This window comes from Gavia stellata, chromosome 12 (assembly GCF_030936135.1).
Source record: "Gavia stellata isolate bGavSte3 chromosome 12, bGavSte3.hap2, whole genome shotgun sequence".
NCBI classification, from domain to species: Eukaryota; Metazoa; Chordata; class Aves; order Gaviiformes; family Gaviidae; genus Gavia; species Gavia stellata.
The window spans coordinates 23,464,003-23,482,397 of record NC_082605.1 but is presented as its reverse complement, the minus strand read 5'-3'; the positions used below and the strand labels follow the sequence as shown (position 1 = coordinate 23,482,397).

Genomic DNA, 18,395 nt, shown 5'->3' with positions numbered 1-18,395 from the left:
GATTCAGGAGATACTACAGAAGTCAAGTTTTTCTTTGGTGACTGCGTTTGTATTGGTCAAGGCCTTGCTCTTAAGGCTTTGCAGAAAGCACAGCGCCCTTCGGATACTTCCAGGATAAATGGCTGGCTGCTGGACAGCAGGAGACAAAATAATTGGCAAGATTTCTTTTTCAGCAGTTGTCTGGTTTTAAGCTATTATGGTACTTTTTTATGGTACTATTTTGTATGATTTACATATTCTGTAGCAATGAATTCTTTTTTCCTAACTGCTAAAAAATGGGCTGATGACTTTCTTGGGACCTATATTTATTGATATAGGTAATGGTCTTAGCAGAAAATGCAGGGATGTGAAGAACATCACAGCTCTTTTTTTCTTCCTGTATTCCACAAATCCTTCTGATAAGGTTTTGTCTAGAAATACAGACTTGATTTACACACCCTACCAACCAGTGAAGAAACAACAGCTTGTACCTTAGGGTAGGTGAAAAATTCTTTATTGGAGGCTTGTGCATTGGTCAGAAAACATTTTTGTTGCATGCTAGTGTAAGGTACAGAAATAGAAATACATGCAAATCTTACAACTTTGAGAGTATTCTTAATGGCAGTACTAACTTCTAGGCTAGGCTTGCCAGTTAATTAATAAACCACAATTTATTTTCTTGATCTTGTTTGTCATTTCTATAAGACAGATATTCTTGTGGCTCCTTCCTAGAAGTAGTTTTGCCATGCACGTGGAGTGTAGAAAGCATGTAAGAATATTTGGTATCAACAGTGGAAACATGAAGTATCGCAGTAGTCTCTAATCATTAGATGAGTGCAGTAGTAACTCTCACAGCTAAAAGGAATGAAGTGGGAGAATTGCTCACCTCTGTAATAAATAAGCATCAAAACAAGCAAAAGAGCATGTTATCAAGAAAGCTCAGCTTTCTCCTTGAACTATTAGGCTATCCTTTGGAGCTGGAATTGAAAAAGAAGAGTGAAATAACCTTGTTAAATCAATTCTAGGGCCAATTTCATAAGCACTTCAGATAAATCACATATGTTACGCTGCAAATGTGCACGCAGTTACAAAATTGTTGCTCATAAGTGCAGTGCTTTCTGCAGACCTCTTTAGCTGTCGTGTTCCCACATAATAACAAGTTTAGTACATAGTGATGGGGAGATGATAGAGGATGTCTTGCTGCAGAGTCACTAACTTGTGTTTCAGACTGGATTTTGGACTGGAAAGAGAATAAACATCAAATGTCAGGCATTACAGCCCCTCATCGCAACTGGCCACCAAACCGTGTAACTGCCTTTAGAAAAGTGGAAGTTCTCCGAACTCCTTTTGGAGGCTCACGGCTTTGTGTGTGTGTGTTTCATAGCAGTGGAGCTCATGAGAATCACAGATTCCACTACATGTGCAGGCCGGTGTGCGAAATTCCTAACGTTTCATCAGGAAACATCTGAAACTACAGAAACTGATCTGTTTGCAGAGGTCATTACTCTCTCATGATAGCCACTGTGCTTTTTGCAGCATATTATCAGGTGCTTTACAGAAACAAAGCACAAGGCACTCTTGGCCAGTGGGCAGCAACTCAAATGTTAAATATTTGCAGCAGTGAGGAGGGAGAACAATTACCCTCACCTGTCTGCAAGTCTTTTACAACATAATTATTTCAAGCTTTCTGGTTCAGACAGAGGCACCTGAAATTTGTTTACTTTGAATACTTCTGGCTGCTCCTTATCCATCTCCCTATTCTTACAGCTTTTTACTGTTACCCTGTATTCAGCAGTTCTTCTTCCTTTAATACTAACCAGGGTCCTCTCCTCCCCAGAAAGGGCCCTCATCAGGGACGGACAGAGTGAAGAAGGGTGGATCCTATATGTGCCATAAGGTAATGTGAAAATGTGGTGTTTTCATATTGATCTTTCCTCTGAAAGCACCTGACTTGACAACAGAACAATCTTCTGACAGAGTTTCCTGGCAGCCTGGATGTTTGTTAAGGGGTTTCATGCAATTTATGGAAGAGTGATACCTAATGGTCTTAAAGAATTCTTTTTGGTTAGCTTGGAATTAAACCAAACTGCTTTACCCAGTATGTTTTTTTTAAAATGTAGAAGTTAAAATTGATGTATGCCTCTAATGCTATTTTCATGATAGTGCTTGAGTGATACTTGTAAAAGTAGGAAGTATGGATGTGACTTTCTTAATTTCAGAATGACTCTCAGTCCAGAAAGGATATCAGGTGTTTGCAGAAAGATTGCTGGGAGATGAATGTTGCAGCTTAGTTTACAGCAGACTTGAAGTTCTTTCTGCAAAGTCTGGTTACCACCACAATGCAATAGCCGTTCATGACATAAGTCATGTTTTAAACTCTGTTCGTGCTGTGCTGGAGAAAATGCTCGTTGTAGATCTCCTTTTTTGCTAAAGCTGTCCTGTTCTTTTTCCCTTTCAAAGCCTGCAGCTGGCAAATCGTTCTCATAATTAGATTAAATTTTCTATAGTGAGATCCCATTTTCTACACTGATTTCCTTCTTAGGTGAAATCAATGTCAGATGTTAATTAGCAGTTTTGATTAAATTAACACTGGAATAGACTCTTCTTCTGTGATGAATAATGTGACCCATTTTAAAGGCTTGTGAAGATTCTAGTCTGTCCTACTCTTTTTGTAGGTGATAAAACTAGGCTGTGTATCAAGACAAAACACTATTAGTACAAGGGCTCTTTATTAGCTGCCTAAGAATCTGTTCAGACTCATCTATTCTACTGCTGTTCTACCTGAGTTGACAAAGGCTAAAGCTTGCACCTTTTTACGTGTACGCTTAGCAGCCATTTTTATTTTGAAAATAGTTCAGCCTCTAAATCCTGTGGCATACTGCTGAGGTTTAGGATAGGCCTCTGCAGCGTGCGAGAGCAGCAGCGTGCCCTGTTCTGAGGGCATCGGCTGCTCTCAGGCTCTGCTCTGCTAGCAGCCGGCTGGTGAAAGACTGCTGCTGGGGTCTGCTTAGATGGAGAGACTGTTAACTCCTGGAGAGAAACATCAGGGACCTGCTGCCTCTGCGGGGACGGCTGTTTCACAGGGCTGTTCCCTTGATGACAGAGCCTGTTTAAGTTGTCACCACCCTCGTGGTTGTACAAATTGAACTGGTTAGCTGTGCTCAAACTTCTGAAGGGATCTGGGTTAAAAAACAGAGAAAAACTACCTTCTCCTCCTGGCTATCCTCTGCCAGCTCCCCCCCCCAAAAAAAAAAAAAAAGCAGGGAGGGGAAGAATGGTTAGGGAAAAAAAGAAGTGTTTGCTTTTTAACCCAGCCATTCTAGAAGCTGCTTCGGAGCCTGACTGCATGCAGCTGAACCAGCCTGAATGAAAGCGGTGGTTTTTTGTCAGAGGCCAGGAGCCTGTAGTGGGAGGGCAGGAACAAAAAGCCTGAGCCAGATCTTTTGAAGTAACAGCAAAATGGGGCAGAACTTGGCTGGATTGTGCTGGAGTTGCTACATAAATGCACAGACTGCTACCCCAGCACTTCATTAGTGAAATTACCAGTGTGACCGTCCTTCTTCCATGCTAGGATGGATAACTGCTTCTGGGCAGTCTAATGTAGCAAACCGCTTAAACTAGTTAATTCTGCAGTTTGGAAAGCACCATTCTTAATGTCAGATAACTGCGGAACTGTAGCACTGTGAATAGCACAGGCTTTTCTTTTTTCAAGGAGTGTTAAGTATATTAACGTGCACTAAGACACGGTGAAATCTGTACAGCCCGGCAGTGTACAAGACCTGGTCTAGACCAGTGTTGATACCCTGCTGTAAAGATGTCTGACCTTGTCCTGTTTAGATTCATTTGGTTGTGTGTAAGTTAACAGCCTTTCTCAAAGTAACTTGTACAAAGCACCCTGCAGCAGTTCTTCTCTGAATCTTTTGAGATGACATTTTTCATCTAATTGGTTTATCACAGAAATACCAAGTCCTACAAGCACAAGACAAAACACTGGGAATGAAAGCACAGAGGTTTTTCCCACCAACACGCATCAGGGGCATCAAATGGCTGTATCTCATGGGTATGAGGACATGTCCTGTGAGATAGTCTGGTGCTTTTTCACTTAAAGAAATGAAATGGCAATGATGGCTCCTCCTTTCCTTTTTTTGAGAGGCAGCTGCTGTGTGATTGCAGCCCATTCTGGAAGAGGACAGTGTTCAAAGTTATCTACTAGGAATATCGGAAATGCAATTCAATCATTTCATCAATGGCCTGATTTTATGTGTAAATGTTTTTATAGCCTCCAGTCCAGATTATATCTTGATTATAAATATCCCTAGAACGCTAGCCATTGGAATAGTGGGGAGGAGCTTGCCTCCAGTTACTCCTTTATTCTTGTTGCATCTCAGTCAGAGAAATTATTTCTGATGGGTGCCAGGACCTGTCCGTTTCCACTCATCCCTTAGAATGCTGATACACAGATCGAGGCACTGAGATGCTCTGGCTTCCTCTGAGAAGAGGAGAAGCAAAATGGTCACTTTAGCTTTTACTGGCAGCAGGATCTATTGTTAGTTGACACTTGTGTTATCAGACACTTTGCCATTCAAACCACCTTTTGCATCAGCTGCAACTGGTCTCTGTACACAGCGATTTTGATCTGTATCAGTTCATTGATCTTTGCAACAGCATTTGAAATGTTTTGCTGTATCAATCTAACTAACTCTTGTTGAAGAAAACACAAGCTGTGATACGCTCTAAAGTTCTGTCCCCCTCCCCTTTCTCTCCAGTCCTACTGCTATAGGTATCGCTGTGCGGCCCGTAGCCAAAACACTCCGGACAGCTCTGCTTCAAATCTGGGATTCCGCTGCGCAGCAGACACCTTGCCGGAGCGCCCATGACCAAGTGGGCTGTCGTACCAAGATGGAAAGGGCTGAATTTCACCCAACGAAGAGGAGGTGTGTGGAGTGTCACTGGCTGATGACACAGAATAGAAAAATCTAGCGCTTTAAACTTCCTATTGGGGGAAAAAATCCAACACTACTCAACATTGCTTGAAGAACCTTCCTGTAGTTATCTTTGAGGAAGCCAGCCTGGACTTTTATCCTGCCCAGACATTTTATCAGTTAATTCTGTTGGCTTTAGTTAAGAGTATTCTGGGGTTAACTAGCACAAAACTGAGCTGAAACATGCCGGTTGTGTTTTAAAAGGTTAACTAATAGCTCCTTTAGAAAACATCTTTATTAAATAGTTTTATTTATGTGTAGTTTTAATTTCTACACTCAAATCGAACAAACAAGGAATTTATAAACTTCCAGACAGCTTTAAAAGAAAATTGAAGGAGTTAGGAAGGGGTGAGGACTGGAAGACAGACAGCTCTCCACGCGGGCAGTTAGAGCAGCCCTTGTATTGCATTCCTGTTGCAATGAAAATTGGGTCCAGAAATGTGCTTTTTCTGGTGAGATACTTGCTCCTCTTTAGAAAGTGCCTTTTGCAGCTGAGGGACAATAATCCTCAGGGTGATGATGATTAGAAATGATGTACATACTTGAATAATCAATTTCAAGCAGTCTTTTATGATGAAGACTTTTATTGATGGAAAAACACTGGCAATTTCCTTTGACTTTCTCGTGGACATGGTGTAGGCTTATTTTGGGGACTTGCAAATTGCAAAAATGGCATCATTAGAAACTGAAGCTAACAAATAATTCCCCTTGAATAAAAGTTTATTAAAGTGAAGAGATGGCAGAGGTAACTGTGAGCCCTAAGGCCTAATAAGGTAAATTTTGAAACTGTTCTGTTATATAAAAAAAAAAAAAATCCCACTTAAAAGGAGAGGAATTTTAGGAGGGAGGAAGGGAAATGGGAATAATGAGAGCTACCTCATTTTTGGGATCTGAATGTATTTCAGAGCTTGCACAAAGTGTTTTGCACTGTTGCTTGCTCTGGGACAGGGTATCTGGTCATGCTTCCGTGCCAGGCCATTGCTTGCTGTACACGGAGACCAAACAAGAACTCGCCTGCGCAGTGAGCTCCGCACCAGCACGGCCATCCCTTCCAACATGTCGCAGTCAGCTGCGCTGCTGCCCTCTAACCGGCCTCCGAACTGCCTGCCTGTAAAACAGGGATTGAACTCGACTGTCTCCTCAGCTGCTTTGAGACCTAACAGTGAAAAATGTGGTGGATTAGCAAAGGTTTTTGCATTGATGCCAGTCTTTTCCAGCATTGTCTTTTCTGTAGTAAGTTGGGTTGGGGTTTAATACAACCTGGGGTTAATACAAACCTGTTGCTTGCCAGCTCCTCCTCTGCTCCGTGTTTCATGCTGAAGGAAGATACTGAAGAATGCCTGGGGAGCCCTTCAACAGCCCCCAGCCGGGCTAAAGGGAATTCTGCAAGCAGAAAAAAATAATTCCAGAATACAGCACTATGACTTGGCGTTCACATAAGCAGGATAAAAGCTGTGGGAAATGTTTTTGTGTAGTAAAGACTGCCTTACCAGCATTAAATGTTTAATTAAACTCTATGCATTAAAAACATCTATTTTACTAAGGGTCATAGGGAAAGGTTCTTTCTATCTTTATTTCTATATTTCTGCCACAAGAAGGAATATACTTTGTAAAAGATTTTGCCTAGAGCTGGGTTTGGTTTTTATTCTGGAAAAAATTCCTTGATTAAAAATACACAATTCCATGTATTGGAAAATTCTTACGACTTTAAATAAACAGCTTTGTGCTGCCACCCCATCACGTGTATGTCCGTCAATACTCATTGTGCTGGGGGTGGCATGTGGAGGAAAGGCTTCCTGGTCTCCTGCAGAGATGGTGGAATGTGTCCCATCGATGCTGCTGCTGTTTGCATGATGGTTACTGTGTTTTACGAGAAGATCTTTCATTAAACATCCTTGAACTAATCTCATCAGCTTTCAATGGGAAAGTAAACCTCCAAGCTTGAGTGAGTATCGAATATTGAAATACTGATAACTGTTACTGCACTCTGAGAGTAGAAAGGAGGGCGGATTACACAGAGCTCACCCTCTCCTGAGCTGTTCAACTGGATTCATCACGAAAGAGCACACTGAACGGTCAAGTTGTAGACTGCGACTCTGAAGCTGAAAAGAACCCAAGGAAAAAGCGAGCAGAAAGACAGCAGGCAGGAAGAAGGGTGTATTTTCTTTTTTAGTCCCTTGTAAGAGGATTTTTTTTTTCTTTGCAGTAGGATGTTGCTCCACACCCCCAGGAAGCTATAGTGCTAAAGCACAGTGGAGTATAAAGCACACACTATATGGAAAAAGGCCGTTAACAGTTGCCGTGATGGTTTAGAACTCAGTGACAACGTATTATTTCACGTCCTTGCAAGGCCTTTAATGTGGCTGGCTGTTTTCAACAGTACAGCACTCTCCTGTTGTGCTGCGCTGTGGAAGTTTGTTCTCACCAGGTAACTGATACTGCGTTCGCTTGCTCGCAGCAGCATCAGCTGGCTGGGACTGGAGGGGTAGGGTTGCACAGGGACAGAAGGCTCAGCTGTCTTCTCTGGTTTAAGGCTGGTGATGCAACGACTAGATATTGCTAACGGTGCTTGGGGGTTTGTGTTTTGGGGTTATTTTTTTTGAATCTACACTTCCTTAACTACTCAAAATCATGCCAAGTACATACTCATAACAGGAAGCCAGCAAGCAGTGCCGTCATCTTGAAAACCCATCTAATCTTGAGGAATAGGAATACAGATGGTATAAAACTAGTCCTGAAACTTTTTCCAGGAGGGAAAGAGGAAGTGGATTGGATCATCCGCTCCCAGCCCTCCACGCTGAAAGCGGCTGGCGCGACACCCTTTGGGGGAAGAAAACCAGATAAGTCTCTGACTGTGACAAAAGACCTTGCAACTGAAACTGTGCGCTGGTATCTCGTGCAGCATGCGTTCCGAGTTACAGGATCCAGAGAATTGTAGCAGCAGGCACCCTTAGGCAGGCAAGAAATACAGGTAATGGCCACTCGGCTTGTCAATTCCCTTTGGCAAGCAGCTGAAACCCTTTGGAAGCTTTCTGTATTGACCGAAGTGACACTTAGTGAGTAACCCTAAGATAAAGATTACCATGTAATTTTTCTTAAACTAAAACCACAGCTGTATGTAAATCTCAACAGCAGTTCTTCATAATGGAAGCATGAAGATATACATTAAATGGGGAGAAGGTAACACGGAAGTTTAACTAGGAAGTATAAGTAAACACAAAGTAAGATTTTCTTGAGCAAATAGCAAAATAAGAGCAGCAATATGTCCTTTATCGCTTCTCAGTATCAGGTTAATCTTTCAAGTCCAAATCAAAGTTGTCTTTTTTATTAAAAAAGTTGCTGATGGCCTGCAGACCAGCAGATTCCCCCGAGATGCGCTGCCTTGTGTGTATATGTTTTGTCCTGTCTACCTATGTTTGTATGTTTATGAATAAAGATCGAACTGTACAGAGCAAATAACCCAAGGGTTTGTGCCACGGATGGAGCACTCTGGCATGACTGGAAAAAGCAGCATTGTCGTTTATTTATGTGTCCTGTATATCAAAGCTGGGGGAAATGCAAAACAAGCCTGTTGGAAGCTTCCTTAATTTGATCCTTCTAGAAAGGAAGTGAAGTAACGTGTGGTTGCAGAACGTACCCCATCTGGTAAGCTCTCTCATGTATCCTTGGTGTAAGGAGATGCTCGGTGAAGCAGTGTGTGCTTGTGAGAGCTGCACAAGAGTGATGAAAAGAGGCAATGACCACCTTCCTCTGCAGGGAAAGGACAGGCCTTGCTCAATACTGTTTGCCTCTGTAGGAACAGTGAAAACAAACCCCTTATTATTTCACATTTCCCAAGTCAGAATAGCAGCATCACACTGCTTTCTACTGCAGTCTGAACTGGCTTCCTGAGTGTGTGACAGTGCTGGAAAGCAATGCAGACGTGCTGCTTGCTGTTATTGCAGAAGTCTTATTAGATGAGCCCCAAGATAAATGCGATTAAAAAAGATGGAATGATTGTACTTCTCGGAGCCTGCAGTATTGCACTGTATACGCAGAAGCTAAATGGTAAGGAAACTGAACTAATCACTTAAAACCAGATTTTGGCATGCAGCTAGATGTGAATAGAGGTGGAAAACAGGGCCGGGGGGAGGTGTGAAGCATTCAGGCTAATCTTTCTGTGCAAGTTTTTTACATCAATAGTAATTAGTTATTTACATTGTGTGGAACAAAAAAAATATAGCAAGTAATTTAAATAAGATAACGGGATTTAAGAAACCTAATGCCCTTCTTGCAAATGTCAACATTCCTTGGTCTCATACTCTTGTGTAATTTTCAGTGATGTTTCTCATTGTTATCAGGTGTCCTTTCTGTGTACCAACATTCAAGTTCATTCCTTCTGAAAGGTACTGACTGAGAGAGGTGCTTTATCATACAGCAAGCTGTCAGAAGAGAACAAGAAAAATACACCAGTCATGGCTTAGTAACTGATTTTGGAACATCTTTAAGCTCCAGTGCTCCCTCATATTATACCCTCCACCTTGAAAACAGTCTTGAGGATGTTGCATGAAGTTATCCTCAAGATCTTGTCTTCTAGCCGTTACTGAAAACCACATGTGCTTTCTTCGTGCAATACACAATCGGAGTTTTATTTAACTGCAATTTAACTACTAGAGAAAATAGTATTTGTTAGGTGTGCTTAGGGACTAAAAAGCTATGGAGAGCTCCCTGAACAAGTGTCCGGTGTGGAAAAGAGGGAGCTGTCCCAAGGTAGGAAGGAAGCACACGTGCGGGAACCACAGTAGCAAGGTTTTCTTAATCTGTTCTCTTCCTCTGAAGGTTTTTGTTCTCTATTAGTCACTGGTAGATTATGGAATCTTCCAGAATAATCATATGAAAGTTCCTCTCCAGCAGAAATATCAGTAGCTGCAAAAAGTGCCAGTTTAGGCACCATTGAGTCAACTCGAACTGGCACCATAAATAAATTCGGTTCACAAGAATGATTCAGGAATCTGCCTACATTACCAACGTACGTGGGGTCAACAAATGTCTCCATTATCTGACCACTATGGAGGTGCTCCCTCACCGCTATAATATAGTTCGAATCCTTTGACGTCTGGGCCTGAATTCTTCTACGTGCCTCATTAAAGCCTAAAACTTCACCAGCATATTCACAAACAAATCTTCCTTTAGGTACGAATTCCAGAGCGCGAAGACCCCACCCCTTCTTCTCCGTCTTGAATACTTCAAGTCTGAACTGCAAACCCCTCTGAACAACCCTGTTTTGACAGGATTCAGCACACTGGCACATGGCATTGCATTCAAAAACAGGCCTGGCGTACTCCTCCTCTTTGTCTGTAGGCCTGAGGCACAAACTGTTGTAGTTTTCACCACGGCAAAGACATGAGCAGATGTCAACCACGCAGGAGCTGGTAAGACAAGAACATCCCGGAAAGGTGATTTCAGTGGGGTCAACGTCTCCGTCTGCTCCAGCCACGTTGTCTGGGCTATACTGCCAAGAGAACAAGAGTCAAATCTTTGTCACGGTCAATGCTTCTTTCCACAGCAGCTACCGAATTTTTAAGGAGTCTGTGCCTGGCAAGGACTGATCTCTGAATGTGGGGAACTGAAATCATGAACACCTCTTTTTCCTGTAACCTTCTTCTAACTACAGGTCTAACTTTTCTAAAATGTTTTAAACAACGCAAATTAGACATTCCATATAGACCGAAAAAGAACCAATAGCCTGGTAGTGACTGAATTTCCCTAAATAGTGTACTAGCCAGAAAAGAAAATTCTTAACAGGAAAAACATGTCAGCTAATTGGATCTAGTTTAATAGAAAAGATTTTTATTTATAGAAATAGCAAAGTATCTTTAAAGTAATTTTCCCCCCTTCAGAAGCTACTTAAAATAGCAATGAACTAACCTTATACGTTACAGAGTTTCAAATGCCCATTTTTGTTAAAAATGAAGATACTTTCAATTTATCTCTTCAAAATGTTGTATTCTTCTAATACCATTACAAAGTGATGATGGTGTTGCACTAGCCCTCCTCTACATATTTAGAAAAAAGCTGAGCTAACTACTCTATCGTCAGGATAAAACATGAGAGAGTATTTGCCTCACCCAAAGTTCTGTCTGCGGGAACAGACGTGGTTCCGCTCAAACAACCCCAGCTGAAAATCAGGCTCTCAAAGTTACACTAATGCCCCCAGCAGGTGAGTGATTATAGCACTATGAACTGTTGCAAAATAAAAGCTGACAGGAACTTTGCTGAATTTGAAATATCAAAACATAAAGACAGCTACATGTATATTTTTACTTTCTTCTCAGCATTCAGCTTGCAAAGCTTTATTTAGAAACCTGGAGTATGTGCTGTTACTAAATGTTACGTTTCACAGTAGCTTAAGTCTGGTAGCTTCTGGGTGTTGGGAAACACGCCAGTTCATTCCGAAGTTTCTTTTTTCATAAACCTCAGCCTTCTCAGTCATTTAGCTTTACTGAAAACCACGTTTAATAGTTCCCATCTTCTCCCATTCACTGTGTACAAGCATTCCTCTTTCTGCAAAGTATCAGCACACCGCGCAATTTAGAAAGATGAGGGTCTATTTGGATTGCGTCTTTATTTTTTTCCCCAGGCTCACTGGAAGCTGCTTCATTTTGTTTTTTAAAGACTCTCTAATATCACTGAAGCAGACTCCTGGGCGATGAGGTGTACTTCTAGGAAACGCGTTTGGAACTTACTACAGGTAAGGGAGAAGACAGCAGACACTGGGCTATACATGAGAAAGTATGAGGAAAGCTGAACCCATCGTCCTACGTTTTGAGATTGTACCTTTCCTTGTAAACTACTTCCGAGGGCTGCGCAGCGCCTGCCGAGCCTGTCAGATTTTTACTCCCCGTCTAGTTTCAGCCGACGGTCGACGCTAACGCCCTGCAGCGCAAGGGCCTTATCCCTCCCAAAAGGTGACGTCTTAACTGCGCGATTAAAATCTGCAAAATGCCACAGCTCGGGAGAAAAATTGTACGTATATGCAACTGAAGAGCACGCAACAAGCCCAGCACCGAGGGGCTGGTCGGGGAGGTGTAAGGAGCCCCACAACCCTCCCGCTGAGCCGAGAGGGCAGGGGCTGGCGGGGCCCGGGCCAGGCCGGCTGAGGGGACGGCGCCAGCAAACGGGCTCCCTGAGGCGCCCTGGCCGCTTCTCCCGGCCCCCCCGGGCGCGGTCCCCCTCCCCGGCCCGGTTCCCGGGGCGGCCGCGGCCCCCGCCCCTACCTGAAAGGCCGGCGGGGCCTCCCCGGGCGGCCACAGCGCCACCGCCACCGCCTCCAGCCCGCCGCTCAGGTCCGCCGCGGCCGCCATCGCCCCGGCCCCGCCCCCTGGCCCTGTGGGGATTGGCTACCCGGGCCAAAGCCTCTCTTTGGTTGGGTAGAGGGAGTGACGCAGCGCGTGCGGATGCGCAGGCGCCGTGGTCGCTTAGAGCGGCGGCGCGGGAGCGGGAGCTCGCCTGGCGCAGGTGGAGCGCCGCCATCTTGTGGCGCTCCTTTCCTCAGCGAGGCTGGTGCGGTGGCGGGCCGCTCGCTGCGGAGGGGCTGGGCGGCGAGGGGAGCTCCGCGTCACCGTGCGCCCGGGGGCTGCGGCTGCCCTGGGCCGGGGGCTGCGGCAGGCGGTGTGGCTGCCGCTGTGGGTCCCTCCCTGCAACGGGGCTGCCCCTCCGGAAACCGGTGCGGCTTTGTGTGTGAAAGTACTCAAAACCGAGTAATTTGAATGTTAATGATAAACTACTGAGTTATTTTAATTTTTTGTGTGACTGTAAATCCTTGCTTATTTTGAAGGTATTAGAGTTTGGGTTTTTTAATTCTTCCTGGCTAGTTTACACTTTCAATTATTTTTTATATTTTTGTTTTTTTAAATAAGCTAATGTATTTTGTAATGTGGGTGGGAAGTCTTGTGTCCAGATCTTCCAAGGCCTAGAAGTTCTGCTAGGTGTAGCTGGGCAGTGGAGGCAGTGGCCGCCTCCTTTTTTCTGGGTATGGAAAAAGATTTGGCAGGTTTTGTACCTACAGGAATCCGGAGCAAGGCCCTAATCTTCCTCTTGGCTACTTTGTGAGGAGATAAGTCGGTCAAATTAGTTTTCTGGATGAAGGGAGATAGGGACCCATGGAACTGAGCTCTGGCTTGATGTGGGAGGCCTTGGCAATACTATGTGTGATGTTCTTCTAAAGCAATCTTGACAAAATTGCTTCTATGCAGTGTGATAAAGAGTAGAGCAGTCACGATTGATCTTGCCTCATCTTTTCTATGTGAACAGCAAACTGAGCTGTGGCGAGGAACGTGTGGACGTGGCACTGCCCGATGTGGTTTAGTGGGCATGGTGGGGTTGGACTTGATGATCTTACAGTCTTTTCAGCCTTAACGATTCTGTGATTCTGTGAAGGAAAAAGGAGACTTGTGTTCTTTCGAAGCTGTTGATTCTGCTAGCTTTTGTATTTGCCACTTGAGTCAGTTGTTCTGGGGCCTGAGGTTGAGGAAGCTCTTACAATCTTTTCCATCTCCTTTTTCCCTTTGCGTGAACCATGTGTTTTCCTTTTGAAATCAGTTATCGCTTCCAGAAATCAGCTCCTCAGACTTAGGAGATAGAAATCCCTGGGGCATGCTCTATGCCCCTCCAACAAGGTATTGTTTGTGTCTCTCTTTCCCTGTGGTGTGGTTACTGATGCGACTTTTCTGACCCCTCTTTCTGCAGCATCCAGGAAATGGAAAGGGTCTTCACCTATTGCGTCCCCCTCCTTCTGCCTGTGAAGAGGAGCTGAGCAACACCAGGAGAGGTACAGATGAGACTGGACGGTGAAGTCCGTGTTTGTGGGTTGGACAGTTAATGGGGATAGCAGAATTGATGGGAAGATAATGACTGGGGTTGTTTAGGATTGCGCTCAGCCTGTAAGAGAAGGGAAGGTATGCAAGAGGAACTTGTGGGAGGTCAGTGCCTCCTGATATCTGGCCATAATTATGGGGAAGACTTACCAGTTTAATCCTTGGATGATACTGTGAACGTAAAGGAAATGTACCTGTAGCATCAGCGCTTCATAACTGAATGAATGAAAATGGTGGAAGGCTTTAAATACGCACAGCTTGTCGCTCTTGGTTTGTCCACCCAAGCAGCAGTACAGCTGCTTCCCATGGATGCCTCTGAGCTCTGCCTTCTTGGGGTTGATGCTTCCATCCTGTGAGCACTTCTCATTGTGGGGAAGGCGGTAGTCTCAGTTTTATGAGATAGGTGCAGAAATGTTGAGTGATTGCAGATATTAAAATACACTTTGGTTTTGTAGTTTAGTGCTTTCTGTTATTACTAAATTGACCTTTAGATAAAGATGCACATAATTTGGCTGCTAATCCTTAGTGCCAGATGGAATTCTTTTCCATTTTTAAATGACAGAAGTAATGAGTCATTACTCTGTAGTAAAAGAAACAGATTGCTTACATGTAAGGAGACAGGAGTTTGGAAATTAGCAAAAGGTTACGGAAAATCCAGTGTTTTCCTCCTCCTCCTTCTCCCACCCAGGGCTTCTGTTGTATTGAACACTGGGTTGAACTGTTGAGATGTCCACGTTGGGTGAAAAATTGATGAAAGCTTATTTTAATTGGTTATGTAAAAATGTTGTTGAAAGAAAGCTTAAAATGGAGCTGAAAGAGTGAACTGTATGTGAACTTCATGATGCTGAACTAAGGCACCTGGTGCAGCTGGGAATTTCTTTTGCAACACACTATGCTGTCTCTAGGGTGAGACTATGAATCGTTTTTCTTTTATATGCTGCATGCATATAGTTGTTGGTTTTTCTACCTATATAAATAATGCTTTCTGCTCATTAATCATTTTTATGACTGTTCTCTGCAGTTTCTCAGATTACTTAATATCCATCTGATAATTGGAGTGTGGAAGGTTAGCTGTGCCTGGAACAGTGAGTTCATTTGAGAGCTGTCTTCATCTCACTTCACTGAATTTTCGTGCCTGATGCTGTATATTGTAACAAGGTGGTGGAGCTCAGGGGTGTGTGTGAACCTGTGACTCATCAGACTGCAAGTGAGGGAGCTGTGCTCAGGAAGCTGGGCATAATCCTAGTCTAGAAGAAATTAGATATAAAGCTTCTTGTCTTTTCTGGTAGGCAGAAGGCCCTGGAATCAAGGAAGCTTTTTGTAAGTGATTTCTTTCTAATGTCAGTGTGGTGGAAGCTAAGAAATTTCAAGTGATGAATATATAATACAGTGATATCACGTATTCATAGTGTCATCGTCGGTCCTGTTGGTTGGAAGGGAACTCTGGTGATGTGGTGCAACGCTTTCTTCAACTGGGAGTGTTGCCAGTACTCAGTCAGGTCAGTTGTGGCTTTCTTGAGCTGACTTCTGGAAAACTCTCAAGGCCTGAGATGTCAGAGCCTTTCTGGGTACTGGTTTCAGGGCCATACCAGCCTCCCAGTGAGAGTTTTTTCAAAATGTCAAACCTGAACTTCCCTACCTGCAGTTTTTTGCCTTAATGCCTTATTTATCACTACTGAGAGGAGTTCGACTCTGTCATCTTCGTAATTATGCTTCGTAGCGTTCCTTTAGATTACCCCGTAGCGTCCTCCTTGCTGGAGTAAACAAGCATATGCCCCTCAAACTTTTCTTACTGGTCATATGCTTAAGCTCCTGACCATCTTGGTAGCTCTTTGCTGGATCATCTCCAATTGTTCTGCATATCTTTTGAGCTGGAGGGCTCGCAACTGGCCACAGCTTGTGTTGCTACCTCATCATGCCAAGTAGAGAGTGTTAATAACTTCCCTGGATCTGTGTTCCTCCTTGTGTAGCCTGGCGTGAGGTTTGCCTTATTTGCAGAGAGAGTGCACTTTGGGTTTATTTGCAGCTTGGCTTCCACTGTAACCCTTGAGGAGGTTTTCTATGGGATTGCCACTCAGTCAGTTCCCAGTGCACTGGTGTATGGGGGTACTCTGTCCCAGGAGTGCTCTTGCACTGGTCTTCCATTTGTCTGGACCATTGGAGTATTTTCTGTCTCAAGCTTGCCGTAAGTTACTCCAGCAAGTTAATAGGCCATGCAGGATGGCCGCTTTAACTCTAAATTCCGTAGCATAAAAAATTGTTCACTCCCTGCACCAGAAAGGTGTGATCAGAAGAAAGCCTTTTGCTAAAAGAACCTGTTTGAAGGCTCCCTTTGGCTTCCTCATTTCCTATGGAACCAATCTCGGGAAGAATAAGCTATTCTTTTTAAGTGATCTATTTTACATTGCACATGGTTTCTGTCTGACTTTGTTCTGAATAGGCTATTCAGATAGTTCTCAGGTATTTAAACGTGCTATTTTACTTTAAAAGGAAGTACATCTCCTGTGGGATATACTGGGGATGTTCCCTGCAGGAGACCTAAAGTGCTTCTTAAATTGTGGCATTGAGTGCAGACAGTCCAAAGGGACTTTAGGCCGTCTCCCCCAGGGTGAGAGTTTGTTAGCTGCCTTATCCATGCTCTCTTTAGGTTGTGTCTTCCTCCTTCTCTAGTTAATCTTAGATACCTTTTTTTCCTTTATTCCCTTGCTTACAGACTCTTCTCTTTGTGCTGCTCTTCTTCTCGTGTCAGGTTTAAATTTTCCTTTGATTTGACCTTCATTTCTGGATAACCATCCCCATCAGGTTAGTGGGCATGTTCTCTCTATCCTTCTGCCAGTCCATTGTGCGTCTATTAGAATATTGATTTGCAGAGAGTGAAGTATAAAAAATCAATATCCCATTAAGTGGAGTAGAGTGACAATGTGCTAAGGCCAGTCAAGTTCAAAGACTAGTGTCTAGACACTTAAGGTGGTGTTTTTTCCCCATGTGGTCGTGGCTGGGCAGATAAGATAAGCCGTACACAGCCTGGTAGGGTTTTGCTCCCATGCGTTCAGGGCTGGAAGACTCATTACAAACAACCGAATTTTAGAAAGTGTTGGTAATGCAAAAATGTGCTTTGATTTATTATGACGCTTGCAGTTTATTGTTTTTTATTAGTAAAACAGTAGCATATAAATTTTCTACAGTGTAATTAGACAGGATATATAGACATGAGCAATCTGATATTGCATACCAGTGTCTGCTCTTAGGTGGTCTGAGAACTGTGGAAAGACCAGGTGTAAAGGTATTTATTTTTTGGTCGGTATGAGATGCCTACCCCATACAGGTGATGAATGCAGCTCCCTTGCCTGCCCCCTTGTTCTCTGCACAGTAGTCTGCCATTTGAACATGGGGAGTCAAAACATACATATTTTTTTCTTTCCTATTTTTGAACCATTCTCAGACCAGTCCCCAGTTATTTTAAGATACTCTACTTGACTTCAGTACTATTCATAAACATGTGACTGACCACAGGTATGATTCCTGTCCGTGCACTGGATTGCTGTTTCTGTCCTTAAAAAAAAAAAACAAACCTGAACATTAACACTCTCTACTAATTGCTTAGCTAGGAAACTAGGTGTTGCCCACTTACAGCTCAAGTCATTTATGCTTGTAAAGTACATTAAAGGACTTTATGGGCTGAGAATTCAAAATGAAGAGAGACTGCAGTCTTCGCAGCGAGTCTGCGGTGGCGTTGCGTAGTGAAGTTTGGCTGGCACGCTGCCTGCTTTGTGCAAGGCCAAGCTCATTATCTGTGAGTCACGCCTGGCCCTCACTAGGGTTGGAAGCAGGACTTCTGAGGGTCGTTCCTGAGCCTGGGGCTCCTGCCTGGTGAAACTGTCTCCTGCTGTGTGCTAATGAGCTGGCTAAATCTTCTGTAAGTAAACGGATGCTGGAATGAAATGTCTGGTAATCATGTTTGTAAATCCAAAGAAGGAGAAGTTGAAGATGAGTTTGTTTAAGTATGCCTGAGCTGTGCAGAGAAGACTGACCTTGGAAAATGCTGTGTTTGAATAACATAGTTTATCAAAATATCTCCAAGTGCTTTGCAGAGAGAGATGAACTTTGTTTCCTTTCTTGTACAGATAAGAAAACTGACGCAGAAACATGTGAAATGAGTTAACCAGTGGTTGAGCTATTGTTCTTGGTTATCACAGGGCTCTGCATTTCATCTCTCATCGTATGCTGCTCTTGCAGCATCGATTAGGTAATATGAACCATAAATCTCTCTGCCAATACACAAACACTCACAAAGTCCTGACTTTCATATGAGTAAAAAAGTTGTATAACTGAACATTTTGTCACATCCTCAGATGTAAACAAAACAAGTTTAGAACAATGGGAACAATTCAGATCTCGCCATGCAAACTGCTTCCTGATTAACAGCGATGTATTTCAGAGAAAATTAGTATCAGGGCATATTTCAGTTAAATAAATTTGCATCTATAAAGTATTTTGGCCTGACAGCAGTAGGTGAGCCACTTGCAAAGACTAGATGGACCAGCCATGTAGTGGCTAAAATTGTGAAAATGTTCTGTAG

The 18,395-nt window shown here is 43.4% G+C and overlaps 2 protein-coding genes across 2 annotated transcripts in view; one reads left to right on the top strand and one right to left on the bottom strand.

The window, feature by feature from the left end:
• SUMF1 (sulfatase modifying factor 1) overlaps positions 1-6,589 on the top strand; it is a 34,158-nt gene extending 27,569 nt beyond the window's left edge. The window contains exons 7-8 of the mRNA XM_009818200.2: positions 1,817-1,876; positions 4,746-6,589. Coding sequence (XP_009816502.1) covers positions 1,817-1,876; positions 4,746-4,856 — 171 coding nt within the window. The 3' untranslated portion in view covers positions 4,857-6,589. The remainder of the gene's footprint in view (positions 1-1,816; positions 1,877-4,745) is intronic.
• Positions 6,590-9,352: 2,763 nt separating this feature from the next.
• On the bottom strand, positions 9,353-12,304 carry LOC104261985 (histone-lysine N-methyltransferase SETMAR). Its single transcript, XM_059823494.1, has 2 exons — positions 12,218-12,304; positions 9,353-10,452 (listed from the first exon to the last, which is right to left on the bottom strand). Exons 1-2 carry the CDS (start codon positions 12,302-12,304, stop codon positions 9,655-9,657), a joined length of 885 nt encoding a protein of 294 aa, XP_059679477.1. The 3' UTR covers positions 9,353-9,654.
• Between the last annotated feature and the right edge of the window lie 6,091 nt (positions 12,305-18,395).

Coding starts and splice junctions, on each gene's coding strand:
- LOC104261985 (XM_059823494.1), bottom strand. CDS start 12,304: ATGGCGGCCGCGGCGGACCTGAGCGGCGGGCTGGAGGCGGTGGCGGTG. Junction 10,453..12,217: donor AGGCCCCGCCGGCCTTTCAG/GTAGGGGCGGGG, acceptor TTCTCTTGGCAG/TATAGCCCAGACAACGTGGC.